The 22,851-nt window shown below is 40.0% G+C and overlaps 1 protein-coding gene across 5 annotated transcripts in view; it reads right to left on the bottom strand.

Annotated features, from left to right (window-relative positions):
* The window catches only part of LOC115018473 (neurexin-2-like), a 122,636-nt gene that overhangs the window by 21,704 nt on the left and 78,081 nt on the right, over window positions 1-22,851 (bottom strand). Inside the window, exon 1 of one of the 5 annotated variants that reach the window (XM_029447433.1) lies at window positions 7,644-9,265. The exons of the other annotated variants lie outside the window; for them this stretch is intronic. Within the exon in view, the coding sequence (XP_029303293.1) occupies window positions 7,644-7,986 (343 nt within the window). The 5' untranslated portion in view covers window positions 7,987-9,265. Of the gene's footprint in view, window positions 1-7,643; window positions 9,266-22,851 lie in introns of those variants that run through there. 5 annotated transcript variants of the gene reach the window in all.

The following is a 22,851-nucleotide window of genomic DNA, read 5'->3' as shown; positions in this document are numbered from 1 at the left end:
GTCTTGAATTTTCAGGCACTCCGTTAGTTAGTAAGTACCAAGTGGGATACATCGTAAAGATCAAAATTTCCCAGTCAGAATTACGACCTGGAAGTTTGAAACTCGTAATTATAGCGAATCTTTACTATTATAACCTTTATTTAAACAGGGAAGGCCGTTAAGAGCACGCTATCTTTAACGAGGACGTCCTCATTACAATACATAACATAGCACGAATGTGGCAGAAATTCACAGGCTACATGTGGTTATGGTTTTCACATTTAAAACTATGAATTGCACGTATTATTATTATTTTATTACACTATTGGGAACTAAGATAATGATTTCTTCCGATGAAAGACAAAGGTTTTCTCTTGTCAGGGAGACACCTCGCTACAAACAGCTAATGAACATGGGAACTGGAGTGTTTTGTGCAGTGCGGGAACATGAGCACACAAAGGGAAAGTCAAAGGGTGAATAGGAGTTAACACGCATCTTTGTAATGTGCATCATGAAATATGGAATACTAATACACCTGCAGGAAATCAGGGAAGCATCTGTCTAAAGACGGCAGTAGCTCCTGCATTAATCATAACATTAAAGCATTTCATTACACCTTTCTGCCTCCCACTTCCGAATCCTGCTATCTCCTCTCTGTGGTGGACCTGCATCAAATAAAGCATGCAGTAAATCAGTCTTGTTAAGATTACGACTATAAACATCACAGTTCTCTCCCTTGAAGCAGCTCTCCTCTCTCTCTGCCAGCTATCTCACGGGAGCACTCTGCCCGTCTCTCATGGCCATACAATGCATCTGTGCTCGAATAACAGGGCCCCCTTGGAGCTTCTCAACTGCGATGTGTGCCGTATATCACATCATCATTAGTTGGAAACATGGGTAATTAATTATACTGTGCACAGGCGTTGTTATACCCTTGATGTCTACCATATTATTCATGAATATTATATAGGTGGTGCAATAGCCACATAGTCACAGTAAAAATGTAATTGTAGACATATTGCAGCCTTGTTGTTGGTTTAATACATTACAGAGGTCAGCAGAATCATAGGGTGATAGTTCTTCTTTTTATAGGCACTGTGATGGTGTAAATGAAGCTCAAAATGTCTATAAAGCAGCCATGATTGGGTGTTGTCGTGTCTTATGAGATCTATACACAACAAATGCAACAGTATGGATTATTTGTTTGTGCCAAGACTCATGCTACCCACTCAAACATCCTGTCCTTTTCATTTGTGCTCTCAGCCAGCTGAATACATGCTCGGAGGAGACGCTGGTGATAATTTGCATCACACATAAGAGTTTGGATGTGAAAAGGTTCTAACGCTCTTCCCTGAGCTTCTCGTCTTAGAGAATCAGACACTTACTGTGGCCTGAGTGAGTGTGAGAGAGTATTAGCTCTCACAATATTACTAATTAGGATTCTAAGAGCCTGAAAAATAATCATACAAAGGGAACTCGTGTCAGGTGGAGCATTATAAACACAAGGCAGTGGAATAAATAGTCAATTAGAGTAATTTAATTACCCTACCAGTAGAGTATATTTATACTTGAGTATTCCTATGGTTTCTGAATGGACTCAGTAGGGTAAGTAAGTGCAGCACAGTATACAGTATTAGGCAAAGACAGTTCAACAAGGGCACTTTACTGGAAAAACAAAACTGATTGATTAAGAATATGAATTCACATAAATCTCTATACTGTGAGCAGTTTTGCAGAAATGGAGAGTTATGGAGAGATATTAAGTTAGAATTTATTGTCATGTGAGGCACACTTATGCCATGGTCTATTAAATACAGCTCAGTGAAATGATGAAAATGAATGGGGCGGCTTAAAGCCTGACAGAGAGGACTTACGGCCTTCAAGTTGTTCAAATTAGAAAGAGGCATCACATACAGCGACGACACACTTCAGGATTCAAATCAACTCAATTTGATCAATTAAAAAGCCATACTGAAGGTATTATGAACAACTGCAGATGCAGCTGGCACATACAGGTTCAGCTGTATTATGGTGCAATTGCTGTCTCCGATCAGCAAGATGTATCCAGACTGTCAGTTCTCAAATTGAACGTCTGCACCTCAGAGCGCCTCAAACGACCCCTTCTTCTATAATAATGTTAGGGTTTTCTCCCTCTCAACTTAAGATGATTTTGGTCGTGGTGAAACTGAACTCAAACACAATTTTGAAATACTGCAGTAATGCTTCCTCCTCTAGCTTTTATGACTTGAGGGCTTTATTTTATTTATTTATTTTACAGCTTTTCAGATTTATGTCTCAGGAATATTTGTAAGGTTGTGTCAGTTGTCTTTGTTCAAATCATCTTCTCATCCCATCCCATCCCATCTATAGCTGTAGTGGATATGTGAATAAAGTCATATAAAACGTTTCGCGGCTCCTATCTAATCTATATAAATTAAATATCAGCTTGGTCTAAATATTAGAAGTTGGAAAATGAAAGAAAATGTGTTGGAGCGTGGAGTTAGAGAGAAGAGAGTTTACCAGACTTCTGTAGCTCCCTGTTCATCTCTGCTTGAGGCTACAGCTCAAGGCTACATTAGCTACAAGTCTAACACACCCGAATCTCTGATCGAGTTGTTGGCGGTGGAGGTGCATTGTGGGGAAAAGTCGGCACCAGGTTTCGACGAGAAGAGTGAATGCCCGGAATAAGAAAAAGACGATATCTCTGGCTCTACTGCATCGATTTTGATAAAAATAAAATAAAAAGTCCATCATGTGTCGGACAATATTTCGAGGAGCAATGCTCAAAATGTGAAATATTCTTTTAGATGACTGTTTATGCAAACTACACATTTCCTACTAATTGCTGTTTCACATTTTAACAATTTAACTGGCAAGGCACAGGGTGGCTTTTATTGTGAAGCAATAAACATCAAACAATCATTAGTCAAAAAAGCATCTACCAAACAAAACAATGCGAGTTTGTTTGGATAGGCTGTAAACAGATACACCTGCTGTTCTTTTGTTGCATTTCTGACAAGGTAGCTGCTCGGGGAGAGTTTGCTGGAGTGTTAAACAAATGTGATTTCTGACACCCTGAAATATACATTTGATACAAAGTGATATAAAGTGATAGGCAACTCTATATTGCTTATATACTGGATAAAGGAACATGTATGATGTTGTTTGCACACTGGTCAAACCATTAGAGAAAAAAAGAGAGATTATTTTCTTGAGGATTTTGAGGACTTCAAGTGATTTCACTGCAAAATCCGCACGGCTAGATCTTCTCTTCAATATGACTAAAGAGGTTTTCTAGAAATCAATTTTGAAGCAGGTACACTCATTGTTGATGGAGCACTTCTGCTTTACTTTTTACAAGCTACTACTCTTTCATAATCTTGGCAAGAATTTCAGCATGTAACAAGACATACCATCAAGAACTTGATGACAAATATGAGGTTATATTTATAGTAGAAGGTTCAAGCCCCACTTTATGACTTCTTCTGGTGGAATGGAAGCAATTTCTACCTAATGATTACTTTGTTCCTGCACAATAATAGAGTCAGAATCTTAATATCAAGATGTCTGATAAGGAAGCAGAAGCTAACAATACAATATAATGGAGTAGCAGGGCAATGTAACCTATAACGTACTTAATAAAGAAAACATGATTTTCTCTAACACTCCCGTACTTAAATAGACCACCATGAAGTCCTCTCTGTACATATACATGCATTAATACAGTCCATGTATTAATGCAACAAACTCAAATGTTCCACATGGAAGACAAGACAATGCAGGTCTCCCACCATCCCTCATATACTGTGCAACCATAATGAAGACTTCTACTTCATGTGCTACTAAAGATGTCCATGTTGACAACACACAAGTACATTACCTTCAGAGTTTAACTAGTGGTGAGCACTTCTTCTTTGTTCCCTATGAATGACCTCATTGAGTATTTTTAGCTGCGAGCAGCAGTTCTATAGCTCGCTCTGTAGGTCCACAAACATTTCACTACCTTTTGGCGGGCACAGTTTTCATCCTAGGACGGTAAAATTCGGCATGGAGGTCAAGTGTTTGCTAGGTTGTGAGTGTGTGAATGCTTGATTGCAGATATTGTGTACTTGCACTTGTTTCAGCATAACAAGTACTTCTACTTTTGATACTAATAACATTTCTGTGATTTTACTTAAGTAGCATTTTTATTGAAGTATCTTTCCAGTGTAGTATCGGTACTTTTACTTAATCAAAAAAGATCAGCTCATGCATTTCTTTCAGTGTCTCAGTCTATCTTTTATCTATTACAGTGAATGCTTTCTTCTCTTCAGTTCACATTGTCCTGTTTGTTCTGCTTTGCTGCAGATCTAGAGCAGAGCAGTGGTGACCTTGGTATCTGATATCTACTCTAACATGCCGTACTTTGCCTTGTCCACTTTCAACATCAATGTGTTTTGGGAAACACGCAAAATGACAAGTGCAATCAACACATTAGTATTCAGTTTCAGAACAGCAATGATGATGATGATAATATAAGTATAAATATCAGTTAAACAGTCAAATTCAAAAGCAGCAGCTGAGCATACATGGGGGAGAGAGTTTCTGTTGTTTCTATTGCTTTTCTGCTAAGGTTGTTTTTATTGGTTGTCTGTGTGTATATGTATGATTGTACATTTGTGTGTGTGTGTGTGTGTGTGTGTGTGTGTGTGTATGCATGCATGCAGGCCTGCATCTTTGAGGGTAATGTAATATGTGACCTAGAGGATATTGAGCCCTCACTGATAGACCTTTTGATACCGCTGTCCCTTCTGCTTTCCCTTTCTGCAGCTCAAAAAAACAAAGATGGTGTTTTGTTGGACTGCAATGAGACACTGGGCAAAGTATTTTTTTTTCTTTTACACTTTGATAAGGATAAGGATAGGCTAGGCTTTCTGTTTAACACATATTGAATTGTGCTCAAAAAAATCATGAGTGAAAGAAGCTCACTAAACCATTTCCTCCACTCGAGACATTTCTCTGGAAGCATTAGTTGCGTGTTGCCTTGCTACAGCCAGACAGTTCTTACACCAACATGGGGGCCCAGGAGAATGAAGTGCAGCACATTTTCACTGAGTGTGTTAAACATGAGGCTGTGATGAGGGGTCAGCTACAGTTCAAACTTTCTTGAATTCCAGTTGAGAGCATACAAGGTCTTTGGCACCGAGGGTCAGAATATTGGCTCGCTCTCTTGCAGTGTAGCGGTTACGGGGTTAGTTAAAAAACAACAACAACACTGCATTAAACCTGCTCTGAAACAACAACATCACATTTAAGAAGCATCCCCATGACTAGTTGAGGATGGTTACACAAAATAAATAAAACCCTCTGAGTTATCATGGCACTGCAGGGTAATACGAACGGTAGAAGACAGTAAGCCCATTAGTTACATAACATGTCTCAAATTGGGATTTGGATTCCCCTGATGTGGGAAATCATTCAGTCAATGTGTTGGCATTCTTATTAAAGTCCTTTTAATATCTGGTGCACTCATGTAGGGTATTTTGTTTGGCACATGGAAACATCATCTGTTATTCATAACAACCCAGATACAATGCCTTAACTGGACAGTTCAGGGCTTCTCATGGACCAATGGAAACTGAGCCATAAGAAGTGTGTTAGCTAAATATGCAGCATTGATTACTGAATCAATGGACATGCATTGCAATTTCATGTAAAAAATGTATAAATACACCAATTATTTTCTAAATGAATTGATTAATTGTTTAGTCTATAAAATGTCAGAATGTGTGACATTCCCATCTAAGTTTACCTCAATCCAAGCTGACGTCTTCACATGGCTTGTCTTGTCTTATTTATAGTGGAAAACCCACAGAGATTATGTTTACAATGATATAAATCAGCAAATCTTCACATTGGAGAAGCTGGAACCACAGCATAGTTGGCGTTTTATCTTAAAATGACTTTAAAACTTCAACAATTAATAAACATTCAAAACGGTTACAGATGAATTTTCTGGCAATGACTAATCAATTAATCGTCTAATCATTGCAGCTCTAAAGACTTGGCATTCTTTCACAACTTGAATACCTCTGATTAATTCGCTGGCGAGTGATCCTGCTATTTCACTTGGTGCTTCTTGCTGTTCCATGACCTGAATGACTCCTCTTAGATACACTCAGATCATTTTGTTCTCATTATTGTTCCAGTCTGTGTCTGTGTAAGAGCGTGCCATATGCTGTAACCAGTATAGTGTAATATTACATGTGTTTAGGATGAGGAGTGTGAGGCATTGCAGCAGGGTAGGTGGCCTATAAATAGCCGTAGCCCAGGGGCCTCTAGAAGTCTTTGACTAGCCTCGGCACACACACATGCATATCAGTTAAATGAAAGCAAGTGTCCGAAAATGACTGTTTAGTTGACATCATTTTGGCATTTATGATAGTTCTAAGTTATATTTATTATTTAAATGGCTCATGGTTCTTTAATAACGGTTATATAACTCAGAACATTATGCCAATCAATGTAAACCAATCTGCACATGCATTCTACACAGCGCATTATTGCATTGTAGATCATAAGTACTGTCTGCATCATTTATGTAGCAGTAAATTGAATTTCTTGTTCTGAAGCACATACTTCAGAATAACCTACAGTACAAAATCTACAATAGAGGTAAATGAAAGTTTATCAGTGAGTTCTTTGAAGTGTTTTTTTTATTGGCCTGTTTGATCACAGGCTGTGCTGTGCCTGTTAAAGCCTGGTCCAGAATGATATGGCTGTAATAGCGCAGACGTATTCACCACATTTTTAGCCCCTTTTGTGATTGACAAAACCGCTGCCATGAAAAAGACACTACAAATCCACTGAGCCTCTTTTTATAGGACGTAAAATTGAGTCTTTGGACAGAAATTTCAAAGTGCAAATAAAAGGGAGCAATGACTTTGGTGTCAGCACTTTGAAGGAGCCAATTCAAGTAGCGTGGCCAATTTTACGTAGATTGTTGAGGATAGGTCAATACTTTATATCCCTCAGTTGAAATTGCACAATGTAAAACAGATTATCGAGACAGATTTTTATATGAAGTTGGAAAACATTGTTGCCATAGCTCCTGTGATGATTGTTCTATATGTTAAGCACCCAAGGAAAATCAAAGAGATTGGCTTTATTTTCCATATAATCTCATTAGGCCGGTAAATGTAGTGACAAGCCATTAATTACAGGGTGCTGTGGAAATCACCTTTGACACAAAACCAGATCCATGGGAGTGCATTACGCCGCTTACATAAACAAGAACCTCATGGAACAAGATAAAGAGATTTGCAATGACAGATTCATCACGCCGTTGATGTGCATTTGCAAAATACCAAATAGAGCTCCACTGGCAAAAGCAACATGAGGAAGGACGACCACTACTGACACTTATGGCTAGATAAAGGGGTCTAATGATGCACAGAGGCTGCAGCAAATCCAGAGTTAGTGAAGGATCCATTATCCCTCTGTCACAATAGAACCACCAATGGTGCCACCAATACATGGGAACAACAAAACCCTTTTTACCTCTAAAATGCCACAAATGTGTCAGATGGCAACATCATGCTCATATCTAACTCTTATTAGAGCAACAGTACGCATTAGTGAGACAGCAAACATCAAGTTGAGAATGTTGGAGGGAAATATCTTACCATGGCCTCCTCTGGTAAGAAAAGGCATCCTGTTGATGGCAATAGGAACAGTGCCATGCTTATTGTGAAAATGGTGGACATGGTGCGTGGTGCTGAGACTAGAAGACACACGTGCTGTTCCAGTCTGGATGGGGAGTATAGTTAGCAAGGTGAACCAGAAGGCTAGTCTTGAACAATAACTTAGGCCCATGCCTAGGCTACAGCATGACCAGCTGCTCCGCTGTCCGAGCACAGGGGTGGCTGCAAAGAGTCTACCCATGTATATTAGATCCTCATGGGCCCAGGACAGAGAACTTAGCCAAGCTTTGGTCTCTGACAGTTCAACTTGAAGACCACAGGGCATCTCAGTGACAATCTGGGAGCATTTCCTTCATAATCCCTTAGTTTGGTTGATGATGGCAAAATATCCTTTTAATTTGTGAGAAAATTAAAAACAACAAAAATGGATTCAAGAAAACAGTCAAAATCCAATGAATGTTCTTGTGGAAGAAACTGAGGAGCAACTTATATATTTTTGGTTATCATTGTGCCATTACAAGATGTCTACTGCACAGAAAAGCCAGCGTTAAAACCTCATTGAAAAGCATCCAAAAGCACATTCTTCAGAAAGTGAGCCGAGTGTATCCAAAATGCAGAAGAGATACACATCCAAATAAAGAATGGAGATGAATCCACCCGCGATTTCAAGCCGGCATGTTGCTCGACCATGATATTTAGGCATGAAAAGTAGCAGGACACAGCTTCATGTGACAAGAATTCTGATAAGAGTCTCCATCGCCCACAGGTAGAGCTTCAGGGCAGCTGAGCCTGCCCACTAAGAAGAGTGCCCCTCCACCGCAGGAGAAGACATAACACGCTTCCGTTGGAAACTGGATCATTTCATTAAGCAAAAAGGACAAGGAGATAAAAATACGCGCAAGTGAAGATGCGGCGATGAAGGGTGATGCAGAAACCAGCGCTTTTGTTCCCCTTTAGCCAGAGAAAGAGAAGAGAACAGACATAGGGAGGGGGAGAGACAGAGAAAGAGAGATAGAGAGAGAGTGAGAGAAGGAGGGGGAGAGAGGGAGCAGTATCTGCAGCAGCGCGGTAAAGGAGAAATTCCAGAAAATAAATAAATAATTTCTCAGTAACTCCTCAATCACTCTCTCACAGACGCAGCAAATCCACCTCTAGTACGCCAGAGATCCACACGCGAGTGTTTCTATTTCAAATGCACGTATGATCCTTCCCTCGCGCTCCACCTGCTCAGTCTCATGCAGTAAAGACTACTGCTGCATTCCCCTCACTGCTGCTCCTTTTTTCCTTTCTCCTCTCCCGTTACCTCGTCCACATCTGCTGTACTGCCTCTGACTGAGAGACGGTTAACGTGACAGCTGCATGTGTCTGTCTCTGGAGGAGGGAAGGTAATTCTCCTCAGATGAAATGGCTTGGATAGCAGACACTGAAATGTTGCATTGCACTGCTGCAGCAAAAATTATGCTAATTGAAAAGAACCGTCGTATCATAATGAATCCCGGATGGGTGAAATTCCAGGATAGCCTGGACCCCAGAAATAACAAACTTGGCTTGGAGTTGTGGTCTAATGAACGCGTGATAAAGGAGCTCTTCTGAAGGCATACTGTAGTCAGAGGCTCTGATCCAGCGAGGCACAGCATGTGCCTCTGTGTGTGTGTTTGTGTGTGTCTGAGAAAGAGAGTCTGTGAGCAAATGAGTGAGGCGGGGGGGAGAAAGGGTGGGTGAGCGATAGCAGGAGGGAGGGAGAGACAGGAAGAGACAGCGAAAGAGAAAACAGGCAGCCACGGTGCAAACACACAGGGAAATAGTGAGGCAAGAAAATGGGCTGTGTGAATAAATACATGCTACAGATTCACAGCGCACTGGCTTGCAGGTCCTGGCAGTAACACGTAGGAATCATACTGCAGAGGAGGAGCCTGATTTAGGTGAGCTGTCAGAGCTGTTACAGAATGAACACAGGGGTATTGGTATGGACGTGCTTGTAACATAAAGACTTGAGAGCTACACTAGGCATGAATGATAGAAACACAAATACCTGTCAAAATGATATAATGCAGCTCACTGCATTAGGAAGACGAAGCTACAGGCGATGGTGTGTAATCCATTTTGAACACATCGATGCCTTGCATCCAAAGCCCCTCTTTTCCCAGCATTGCATTCCCTACCTTTGCTGTTTTAACACTACAAATCAATTTGTTCCTCTGCCTGATGAGTTCACCTCATATCTGTATACAAGTCACCCCTCTGTTGGAGAGCTCATAGCTCTCTGCTCTCATGCTGCCTAACCATGCAGAACTTATTCCTAGCTGTGACTGATCGGAGTTCGGAGGTATTCTGACAGTCTCAGAGCTGCCCGAGTTTTTTGGGTGGGGAAATATGATGGCAAGATGAATTGAGAGTATATTGACACTTGATAGGATGAACACATTATCAGAAACGGAGAGACAAAGTGGAGAAATTGAAGGTAGAGGAGATGGGACAAATGGAGAGGGAGAGAGATTGCAAGGTGGGGGGGGGGGCAAGGAAAGGGAGACTGCAGCGGTATCAGCTAAATCGCGGTCAATAGAGATATCAGCTGGGATTGCCTAGTCGGTTGAAAGGACACGCATGGAAACAGGAGGACAGAGGCAAGCCATGCAGCACCACCTCTCATAGTGACAAGAAGGCGACGCAGGCCATTACTCAAGCAGGGGAGGGGGGTGGGGCGCGTGGGGGAGCAAGGCTGATTGAACAAAAAGAACAGAGGAGGGGTGAGTGCATAACACTCTGGAATGGCAAGTGCCCAAACAGCACGTAGACATCTACTGGTATTATGAACATAAATACATTGAACCACATTGTGTGTGTTTTTTCTCTTCGCATCTGTCCAATCTGAGTCACAGGGAGATTTAAATCCTTTATGTGTTTCCTCTTCTATATGTTGCTCAGTCAATTTTGATGCTGGGGAAAGTGCATGCTAGCTAAATCAAACAGAAAATAGCGATGATGCCAAGCACTTCCTTGATATAACAAGTAGACACATTTAATGATTATTGGTGCGGAAATGCAATGACAAGCATTGAGAGTAATCCTCTGATGGCTCTAAAAGTCAGTTTTATTTCTACTGTCAAGGCTTCAGCCAGTTTTACGGAGTTAACATAAGGGGCATGACAAATAATTTGTGCTAGAAATTCTCTCTAACACACAATTCATGTCCAAATAAAACCAGTATTTCATTCCCAGTAACTGTAAAGACTGGGTACGAGAAGTTGGAGTGGGATGATTTATAGCCAGTGACTTGGACTGTCAGGCTCTCCAGCATGTGAGCATCTTTCTAGGCAGCGATGATATCTTGGTGTGAGCTGTCTAGAATGAAAGGCTTGCATTAATCAATTTACGTGCTTGAGGGTTGCTCAACATGATGAAAGCCACGCTATCTGGACAACAAGAAGGGGGGAGGCTGTGTGATTGTAACCTTGTGTTGTCCTTGGCTGTTTAATAAGTTGGGCATCCCACACGGCTCGTCCTATTAACACACACCTTGATAAACCTCACAAGATAAACATCAAATACACATTTGATTTGGGATGATGTTGATGAGTAGCTTTATTTTTAATTGAATTCCAATTGACTTCTCCTGCATTTTGAGAATAGAATAACTGTCCTATATCTGCGACTCCTGCAGTTCCAGGCCAATAAATGTGCATTTTTCTATTTTTCTAAAGGGTATTCTAAACCTGCCCCCCCACCCCCCACACACACTCATAGAGCAGTTTGGCAGATCTCTACGCATTTGCATAATCATATAATTTTGTATGTATGGAATAATACATCTAAAAACCATGAACAGAAAATGTTTAGACTTATTTGTAGAAAAAATACGTATATAGAATAAGTCAAGGTGCCTGCAGACCTGTAAATGACATGATGTGAGAAGACGTGTACAGCGTTTTAAGGACTTAAGAAACCTAAATATGCACTGTTTGTTCTCAGGAGGATTTGAGAGAGAAGATTTTTCACAGACATCCAGTCTCGCCCCAGGGGGTAAAGTAGCAGGATTAATCATAGCACTTTCAGATTAATTACTCATAATGCGAGCATCCTCTGAAAGGCATGGCCTGCAGTTGTGATGTTTGGTTGATTTCATTAGGCTAAAAACGACAACACCTAAAATAAGCCTGGCTTAGAAAGGCAAGGGAAAGAGAGAGAGTGAAAAATATGAAGGCACTGAAAAGCGGTGAAACGGTTCCAACGACAGATAGAAGCATCAGCATTACGGTATAGCTGGCAGAATCATCAGATAATGATGTAGCAGAACAAAAAACAGAAGCAGGTCTGCTTACTTATTTTCCAGTTTTGATTATTATGTTGCATGTAGAGCTGACAGCTATTGTAAAGTCATGGCGGTTTCTAAAGAAGGTCAGATATGTCTAGCTTTACAAAAGCTCCAGAGTTCAGTGGTTTAATGAGGGTCTCTGGATGCTTTACTCGCACACATTTTCTCCTCCAGATTCACACCTTGATTAAACATGATTTTGCACTTTTTTTTCTTCCTTGGCAGACTGTGTGCACTCTCCACTGAAAAGACACTGCATGTGACAGCAGTTTGCATATTGTCGGCTGCACATGGCGCTGGCAAAAATAGATTCCATTTGCTTGTTTAGTTGAGCTTACTAGCCTCAGCGTGTCTTCTGGAAAGGAAGCGCAGCAGTGATGCTTACCATGCAAAGAAAGCCCCACCAACAATTTCAACAACCACAATTGTTCTGTGCTCTGGAATGATGCAAAAGACATGATTGGGGGATAAGCTGCTTGAATTGTCAACCTCCTGGTCCAGGTGTGGCATTAGAAAGTAATACCTGAGCCAGGACGTGAGAAGGCAGTAATCCGTCACCACAGAAGACAATACAACTTTTGTTTGGCTGAGGTTTACTCCCCTATTCACTAAAAAAATAACATCTGACTCCTTAGAGTGACTTTTAGTACAACAAGCTAAGCTTTTTGGAGGTTACCCTTGACGATGAGGACAATGTTGACACTAATGAAGAAATCGTGTTTCAGTAGTTAATTAGAAGTAAACTTGCACCTTTTTCAATTTCTATTTTTTGTCCTTAGAACACTTATACAATGTTGAGGGGACTCTACCATTGCCGGGGGGTAGGGGCGGGGGGATTGTGCTTATACCAGAGGTAATGCGGTAATGACTATTATACTTCATAGTAAAGTAACACTTTTCAGCAACTTAGACTTTGCATTTTCTACAATGAAGGTTTATAAACCGTCAAAAGTCGCCATAAAATCCTTACTTTTTTACCTTTTCCATACAAAAACATGCAAAAAAATTCAAAATATTCAAACACTCATAAACATTTTCTCCAAAGGGGATTTTTGCGGATTTTGGATATGTTGTTCTATGGCACATTTGGCTTATATGGTGTAAAAATCATCTTTATACCATTTTCTTCCCGGTCAAAATGCCCAAAGACCAGACTATAAGTAAACTTCTGCTGAGTGTCTGGCCCCTGTTCTCATATCTCTAATATTTCCAATGATTGTACTCGTATTTAAAATGTTTGTCAATAAAACTATACTGAACTGAACTTTTAGCTGTACCCCCGAAGTAAACTGAAAACTGCCATATATGACTTTATTATAACTGACCGACTTATTATAGCTTGACTTTTTATCATTCCTTCTACCAAGGTAATGTTGGTCAGTTTTTAAACATGTCTCTCACCAATATACAAATGTTGCACTGTGACATTCAATATCCTCTAAACAATAAACTCTCAGCAGTTTACTCTAAAATGAGCAGTATGTAGAGATTTTCGGACACTTTGTCATTTTGCATCATCACTGACTAGTGTGGTGTTGCACAACTGTAATGTTTGCATCCATTAAATGCGACCGATTTGAATTGTTAGTAGAAAGTAGTGTACATGAGGGCATTGAGACAACAAAAATGTCCCATTGAGAATTCAGACACAAAATCACGGGCAAAATCCTACGGTGGGTTTCAATATTCATTTGCAATGTCCTTCTTTACTTCAACTCAGCAATTGAAATTGTGTAACATCATAAGTCATGCAAGTGGCCACTTAATGAGCAAGAAGGCAGGGTCCGTGGGGAGTGGAAGATTTATAATGTATCCACCTGCTGTTATCTGCAGACTCAACACTTACTGTTCAATGATGACACGTGAAAAAACATTGTCTGTTTGACTGAACAATGCAGTTACTGTGAATCAAAGTACAGTGTGTGATCATTACGTCATAAGATAATCAGCGTCTTCCCCCCCAAGAAGAACCACGATTGAAATGTACCGCTAGTCTCTCTGTGTCTCTCTCCATGGTCCTGAACATTTCAAAGCCAGTCTCTCTTTGCCTAATCAGTCTTGTTCGAGCCCCCACCCTCATCCTTTCCCCCCAAACCTGTTTGCATGTTTGCATCCAGCCATACCCTAACAACACTCAAGATACAATTGCAACCACCTAGCAAAACCTTTTCTCCAGATCCAGATGCATAGGGAAAATTAGCAAACATTTTTTTAAATGAATAAAATATTTAGAGGACTATGCAGCTTTGGCAGAAGTGTGTGCTGCACGTTTCCCCTGTTATACTGTTTATTTACTGTGTGTATCACAGTGTGGGACGGGTTTAGAGTGCTGACCCTGATTAGTGGTATACTAACTGTCTAGAAAAGTCATCAAGTTGGGGTGTGAAAGTCTTTCGGTCATTGCCTATTAGTTTACATGTCATAGTCACACACACTCACAGACAATAGAGAAGCCAACATTTTTTTTAACAGCATTCTAAGAAAAAGGTATCATAATATACTTTATTTATAATGTCATAGCTCACATCAAAGTAAAATTAGATACACGTGTCCCTTGTTGATTGTAAAGATATAAGACATCCTGAAGAGTTGACTCTCATTACAATGTGCACAGATCAGCATAGTGTTGAAATCTCTCTGTTAGGTATGTAAAAGCAGCAGGAAAATCCTTCAGGCATCAAACATAGCATCCCAATTATTTTTGATGTTAATGATGAAATTTCAAAGGTTATTCTTCTAGCCAGATCCCCAAACACGTATAGTCATCCAAACAGCCCCCTCCTCCACCTGTATATACTGTCTATGTGGGCATCAAGTGTATTTATTGAAGAGTTATGCACTTAACAATGGGTGAAGATGCAAAACAAAATTCACATCTTACTGTAAAGTATTAATTGGATGTGGCTGAAGGTACTACAAAATAAAAGCTACTGTCCCTACTGTTTATTAACCGTGCTGGCTTTGGGATAGTTTATATAATAACCTACAAAATGAAGCACTATATCACTGCTTAAACAACAATATTGCTCACTTTGTTTTGACGACTGTATATAGATCACATCAAATGAGAAATAAATACATACATGTGTCAATAATATATAAGTATCTGCATTACAGCTTCAAAAATGTTTAAGTAATAGGTATTTTACTTCACTATAGGATCCTTTGTCAACCAATCTTTTTATTATTCATTGAACTTAAAGCAAAGTGAGTGAACAATCTATCAAAATGAATTGGGAACAAAGGAGAACATATAAAGGGTTTCTTCTGCTGAGCACGCAGAGACTGGTGTTTTGTTGTACAATGAGCAGAGTGAGCGGGGAATAGAGAGGAGGTGACAAGAGAGAGAGAGAAAGCGCAGGGAATGAAGAGTTCGCTTTGTGTGCGAGAGAGATACAGGAACAGAGAGATCACCAGTGCATTTGCAAAGTAATATATATGAAATGCAAAGGAAAAATGTATCCATCCCACATACAGTATTAGTCTGTTAAATTAACTCAAGCAGGTGTACGTGTCGATACTGTCAGCGGGGTTGGCAAGTCCTAGATAAGGGAGCCTATTCCTCACTGTAGATATACATACAGACCATAATATAATATTCCAATTCCTACAGTCCCATGATGGCAATCAACTGCGTAATATTTGATCTTTTTGTTGCAATCATAGTAAAACAATGTAACACATAAGCGGTAATATTAGGACAAATTGCCTCATAATGTCTTTGGGTGGGTGAGTGTTTACACAAGCACATTAATGTGAAGCACATTGATTGCTGTATTGAAGTGTGCTATATAAATAAACCTGCCTTGCCTTGGATTTGCTGAAATGAACATAAGTAGAATCATTTTAAGATGTGTGGTGAATTTGAGATCAAAAGCTAGATTGAAAAAAAAATACATCACTGTACACGTAAGTAAATAAAGGAAAAACAGCATCACATTGAACTTGTCACATGCACTCTTAGCTTGTTAGTCAAGGTAGGCTTTTAGCGTCACAACAACATTTAACACGCATGTAAAATACTTTATTTATCTACAAGTCTGCTAATTACATGGGTTAGTTACAATGGCTTTAACTATTACCACTGCACAGAACACTGCAGCCATCTGAGTGCCTTATTACGCCCCGTCTCCATAAACTAATCTCCTGAATGCCAATTTCATATGGATCGTGAGTTTTAATAGGTTACAGAAGTGGGCTGGGGAAAGTGAAGGATTAGTACATGGGGTATTATCAGGCCACAGAGGCAGCTTCGGCAGCAGCCAGTTGCTATGGCTGGAGGGAAAAGACGACAGTTCTGACCTCAAGTACAGAAATCCATCTTGTGTTGAAGTATATCAAGAGTGATGTATAGTCTGCAGTTCACAGTATGCCAAGCACATACGCTTTGTTTCGATTGCATGTGCGGCTGTTTTTGCTTGTGAGTCAGTATGTTCAGCAATAATCCAAGGTTACTGCACCAGGCACGTCAGGAAAACTCATCTTTATGGTACTAAATGTACCATCATAATATAGTATGCAATTGTAACATATTTCTTTATATAAATAACTTTAATTACTAGGAATTTATTTGAACGTAATTATATCACCACTACAAACAAAGCTACAAATGTGGTGTATAAGTGGCTGAATATCCTTCAAACCGGTATGTATCATATGTATTCTGTTAGATTCAACTTGATCCTCCTTAGGGGTGATGCTAGGCATATGTTTTAAATAATTGTGAAATGCATCTGTAAACTAAGCACATAGGATCTGGCTTTAAAGATCTCTAAATCCTCTCATGTTGGTTGCCACACAGACGACAACCTCAGAGTCTGAAAAGTGAAGCCAATGCGGATGTGCCTTAAACTTGCCAGCAGGGGGCGACTGCACTGGTTATAAAAAGAAGTCTGGTTGTATAGAAGTCTATGAGAAAATGACCACGTCCACTTCTTATATACTGTCTATAGCTGCAGACCTGTATAATTTGCAACAATGCAAAATTGCATTTAATCTGTTATGTAAAATCCTTTTAGAGGTGAATCCCTAAATATGACATGTAATCCAATCTAAACAATAGGTAGAGGAATAGAGTTGATGAATGGACAAGCCATCAGTTGTTGCTGATGTTATGTTGCATTTGAAATGAAGCGATATCATGGCTCCTCAACCCAAAGTGTGGACACTGGCTTGCCAAAGTGTAATGTAGACAACCACAATGACACAACCGTGGGTTATATATTTATATAATTTCATCCCACACCAGAGCGAAAGCTCTGACTTTGTAAGAGGAACAGCAAGTAAATGATCCATAAGTGAGTGTTTCACTGTAACTGTGAGTGTTAGACTGCCACAAACACAGAAATGAAGCCAGAGTTGTCAGACTCTGAATCTGAAGGCCTCTGTGTTTGCGTCTAGCCTTTATGATGTAAACTGAATGTAACCTTTCTCCTCTCACACAGCCCCTGCAGTAGAGACTAGGAAGCCCCAGCTCCCCCCTCGGGAGACAGCATAGACTAGCATTCATGTGAGGCTCAGCTGCTGCGTGTTCTGGGAGTCAAGTGAATCCCACCATGTTCCTGAGCGGGGCACAGAGGGACAGTCAGAGCAGGGTGGAAGATGTCCACTTGGTAATCAAGCCTTGCATAATGTTAGTCCCAAAAGTGAACTGTGCCTTAGAGACACTTTGGAGAATATCATCCTCGAAATGGAAGAATGAAGAGAGGCACTAACTGCCAGCGTGAGACAATTTAGACTTTATCTTGTATCTCCACACACCCACAGCACCATTGTGTGCAGCAGCACCGAGCCTCTGACCACACTTTTACGCCATTTATTGCCGTAATTATATGTGCTCTTGCTTATTTCACCTGCAGTCATATTATGATTGCTGTTACTTCTTTGGTTAGTGACAAAGCAATTTTAAAAAGGCATTCTTCCAACAAATAACGTTAGATATATTATATATTATTACCAAACATCCTCTTTAACAAAATTGCCTGTTATTATAAAAATAAACTCTCCTCTGTGCTGCATGGATCCTCTATGGATATGACACTCTGTTCTAGCCGCAGATGCAGCCTGCTCACCAGCTCTTATCTTTGTTATTATGGAGTCTGAAACTGCCTATAGCTGTTCGGTCACTGCACACACAGTTTCAGGCTGGTATGCAGCCTTTTTGGTATCTCTTTTAAGGGAATCTTTTAGTTTTATTGTTTGCTCATGATGCTGAAAATGAGGCTTTCCTCTCAGTCTAACTCTGACACACAAAGCGAGATGAAGCTGAGAGAATATATCTGTCTGTATTTTTTTTTGGGATAAAACTAAACTTGTTTGGGATTTCTTTCCCCACTTCGCCTCTGTAGTACTTGTATATTATTTGAGCTTTTCACCCAGTCATACCCTCATGCATGAATGCACGGACACATGATTTGATGAATGGACAGAGTGACAGAGAGACATATTGATAGAGAGATGGATAGCTACCGCAATTATTTAAGAACAATTTTTTGAAAACAGTACAAACTCTGCAAACCATACAGGCTAACCACTGTAACTGTGTCATAAACCAGTAATCAAGTTCTACATTATTAATTCACATAATCTCAGCTACGAAAGAGTGAACATTGATTTTCAACCAGAGGCACATCTTTTCTGGAGCATCTCTGAGCCGGTAGCCTCAATTGCAGCGCCTTGTTATGAACTTGCTGTTTCGTGCATTTTATTTTATAAATTACAATTTTTATTTGAAAGAGCTTCTCTTTTTTATGTGAATTGCACTCCTGTTGGTGCCCTCCAGATGATACTGCGAACATTGTTTCTTATCATTTATCACATACTTACAATTTCACAAAAGATCTAGTGCTCCTAGAACGAGGATGGTGTCAGTGTAGTTTTAAATGATAACTACTGTTTTCACTTGATAATTACAGAACTCTACTCCCTGAAATCCATTGAAAGCGGTAATGCTGTGTTAAAATGCACAAGCATGTATTCTGATTGGCACAGTTTGATCATAATATAAGTATTTTCTGCTTGAAGGAGCTGCTGAGGATGTTGACAACAGAATAAAGTCAGTTGCTTTTAACAATGTGTTTAATACGACCTGTGAAAATGACACAGGGACATAATGAGTACGACTTTATTGTGTTCTCTCACTCAATATGTGTCGGTTTCATGGCAATAAAACATCTGCTTTGCAGAGATGAACTCTCCTTGGTGTATTTTACTATTATTGAATAAACCTTATATGAGGCAAAATGAGACCAGGGAAAGCATTTATTTACCTGAACAATCGAGTGTATTTGTTTTTCCCGTGCAAGGATATTGATGTATTTAGTTTATACGATAACTGCCAAAGGTAAATGTTCCTGTATTTACCTGATTCCAAAAATCTGGACTGCCTGTAATAGTTATAATAAAAAAAAAGATTATTTATGGATGACTTCACGTGCTAGTATTCACAGGATATATTAGATAACAACAACCCCTGATAATAAACTGAAACCTCTTATTTTGGAAAGAACTTTAACCAAATGAGCTTCTCATAGACTTCACAGAAAGCTGAGATATGGTGGTTGTTATGGATTTGGTAAACAGTCCTGCTCACAGGTTGAAAATGTATTCAATGTAATTACTATGCGCTGTAAGCAAAGCAATACTTACAATAAATGAAATCCACAATGTATCTGGCATACACAGGCATCTTAGATAAACACTATGTAAGAGTTAATATCGTTGACACAATAGAATAGAATACTGAGAAAGTCAATATAACTCCTAAATGAGTTTGCAAGTAAACAATAGCGGGAGGCTGGATGTTGTGGAACAAAAAAAATGGCTGAAGTGATGTTATATTGCATCCTGTAACTTCCAATCTCAGACAATGTAAGAGTGGTTTGAAGTCCTTGGTGGACCAGAGTGAGGGAAGTGTGTATTATAAAAGGTTTGGATATTTCGCCTAACTCTGTTAGTCAGTGTGACATTGGCAGAAGATTGAACTCCCTCTCCAGCAGTCAGTGTTTTCAGGGTGAGTCATAAGAGACCATAACTAATCATGAAATAACCTGTCGCAAGTCTGAGTGAAACTGGCAGTGGGGCTTGTATTTTCCAATCTGTTAAGCATAGTTTAGCACAGGCCATGTCTGTTTGCATTCTAATGAGCTATCAGCTTGCATTAAATTATCCTGATCCGTGACACTTTACCCAAAAGTTGTAAGAGGTCAGGGAAGTAATTTCTAGTGGCTTTAAATAGTGAGCTGAGGTTTATTTGTAAAGAACAAATTATTGATAGTCGATGACGTAAATTCATGAGAGCATTAAAGCATGAGGTATTTACAATGTTTGCAGTAAAACATACAACTTCAATCTTAACCCTGAAAATAAAAAGGACTGAGAGTCAAAAGCCATGCTAGCAGCTCTGTGATGCTGTATAGTCATGCTCTTTTTAAGAGAGGAACAGACTATTAGAGGAATAAACCAACGTATTAGACAACCCAATGTTTACAAAGACCATGAATGTCTGTGCAATATTACATGGAAATCCATTCAATAGTGGTTGTATGGTTGTATTTAATGTGCAATTTGTAAAATAAACAGGGGGGGGACCCTTTCAGAAGTAGATGCACTCCAATCCGGATGCAAAGCAGAAATAAACAGCCTAGGCCTATTTTATTCTTAGTGTTGAATTTACATGATGAGGTTTGGTTGGTGATTTTGTTTGTCTGGACAATATGGGCTGCCAACTCTCACGCACCGACTGTGAGACCCACGCAACTGCCACTTTTCACACGTAGTGAAAAACAAATGTATAACTCATAAAAAAAAACCTGCAACCTTTACTGCTATTTATCATTCTAGATAGTTTTGGTGTGAGTCGCAGAGTGTTGCAGATATGGGCCATAGAGTTGTCTGCCCTCTCTTGAATATAATGGAACCGGAAGGCACTTTGCCAACAAAATAAATTTGAAAAACTCAACAGCAATTTCTCTTTCCAGAAATCATGACCCGGTTACTCAAGATAAACCACAGACCTTGGTGTGAGCAGTTTCCTGTAGGCACTATTTTCTTTCTAACGTATCAACGCACACAAGGAAGTGTGCATCTAGTCATGGACTAGAGGCTCGAGCTCATACTGTATGGTGTTTTATTCAACATGTTATTAATGACTCAGATGTCCATCCTGTCTGCCCTCACAATCAGCAGCTGCCAGTTATTTCTCAGCACAGAGCATTTGTTTGTATCTCTTTACCTCCACAAGTCGATGGCTAGTTGCTGCTCTGTGGGCACAGGAGAACACCGCGGACTTGTGAACCCATCGACCCATATTATTGTTCAGTGTGACAATCATGGCCAATCACTTTCAATACTTCACCGCCTTTAATCACAGGGTTCTTCCTGTCATCATGATGCACCGACAGTTTCTGAATCCTGTAGATCAGGGGTCTTTAACGTTTTTCAGGCCAAGGACCCCCACACTAATGGAGAGATGGAGCAGGGACCCCCTACGATATATATTGTGTACAATTGTGTCTTATATTAAACTGGGCCTAGTGCCATATATAAACATAGCTACCCTGTTATTGTGCATTCAATACTAAGATATTCAATTAATACAATGCAGGTGCTGCCTCACCACTTGCATTTTTACCGATGGTTTGTGAGGTGGAGGGTATCTCACTTGTGCTTGTGGAGTTTTTTGGTCAAGTTACAAAACGATATTTTTTTTCTCAAAAAATAAAAGTTGCAGCGTGCGTCCTTGTGTCTGGGATCTTAGTCAGCTGGGGACTGAATAAGCTCTCGGCCAATCACGGAGAACCTGACAGAGCCAGCGTGTTACATGCGGCGTTGTGATTGGCACAGCAGCAATAGGGGCGGGTCCTCCTCTTTGTGTACAGGAGGCTTGGCGGGACAGGTCTAGGCTAGTCTCGTGTTGTGAGTGAACCGGTGCCCCGCTTGAGAGAGCTCCAGTGTGTCGCTGAATGTGTGCATTGCTGACTGAAAGATAACGTCTTCTGCCTCCATTTATCTGTTCGCTACAATATGTTGGATTCATATTAATGTGTATTTAAAGACATTTTAATTTGTGGAAAAAAAATTGGTTGGAAAAAATAAATAAAAATAGTCTAATCAACCAAACATTTTGCGATCCCCCTGCAGTACCTCCGCGGACCCCCTAGGGTTGTTGTTGTCCGGGAATTGTGACATTTATTATTTTTAAATTTTAGTTTTGAACCCGAACCATCTCTATCACATCATATTGCTCATCGCAGTCACACATCTACCTGTATTATAATTTAAACTGTGGAACTCCGGAAGACATATTTGATATTCGCTGTTTAGGATGTCGACACCTTGTGAAAGGCTGGAACGGACAGTCCTAAGAAGGTTAAACAGTAATGGGAGTGAGAACTTTTAAGTGATACACACTTTTTCGTGGAGCTGTGTGAACTGTTTTCAATGTGTCAGTTCTCCAACACGCCTGTTGATGCGCAGAAGAAACTGTGTAGACTTATTAATCAAAACAACACGTTTGATGTGCACATAAGCACGGGGGAGCAAGGGGCCTGGGGGGTGAAGTATGTTAGCCTACAAAGGCGCACCAGAAAACACGAGTGTTGATATTTGTATGTTGAAAAGAACCCTTTCCAGCACCTGCAAGCTATTATAGCGATTACTATGAAAAATAGCGCAAACTTGGTTTAACCCAAGTCTCTGCCTATGCATCTAACATCTAAAAGTAATTAATGAGAGGGTGGAGAATGCGGCTGCGGATGTAGACCTAAAGCATCCGCTTCTACCTGTGTGGAAGGGTTGTTCGGTGATGCTGACTGCTGGTTTTTGTTGTTGTCAGCAACCAAAGTTGGCCTTGTACTGTCAATATGGCTGTTTGCACCC

The sequence above is a fragment of the Cottoperca gobio genome, chromosome 14 (assembly GCF_900634415.1).
Source record: "Cottoperca gobio chromosome 14, fCotGob3.1, whole genome shotgun sequence".
Lineage (NCBI taxonomy): Eukaryota > Metazoa > Chordata > Actinopteri > Perciformes > Bovichtidae > Cottoperca > Cottoperca gobio.
This window is presented reverse-complemented; position numbering and strand designations above follow the sequence as displayed.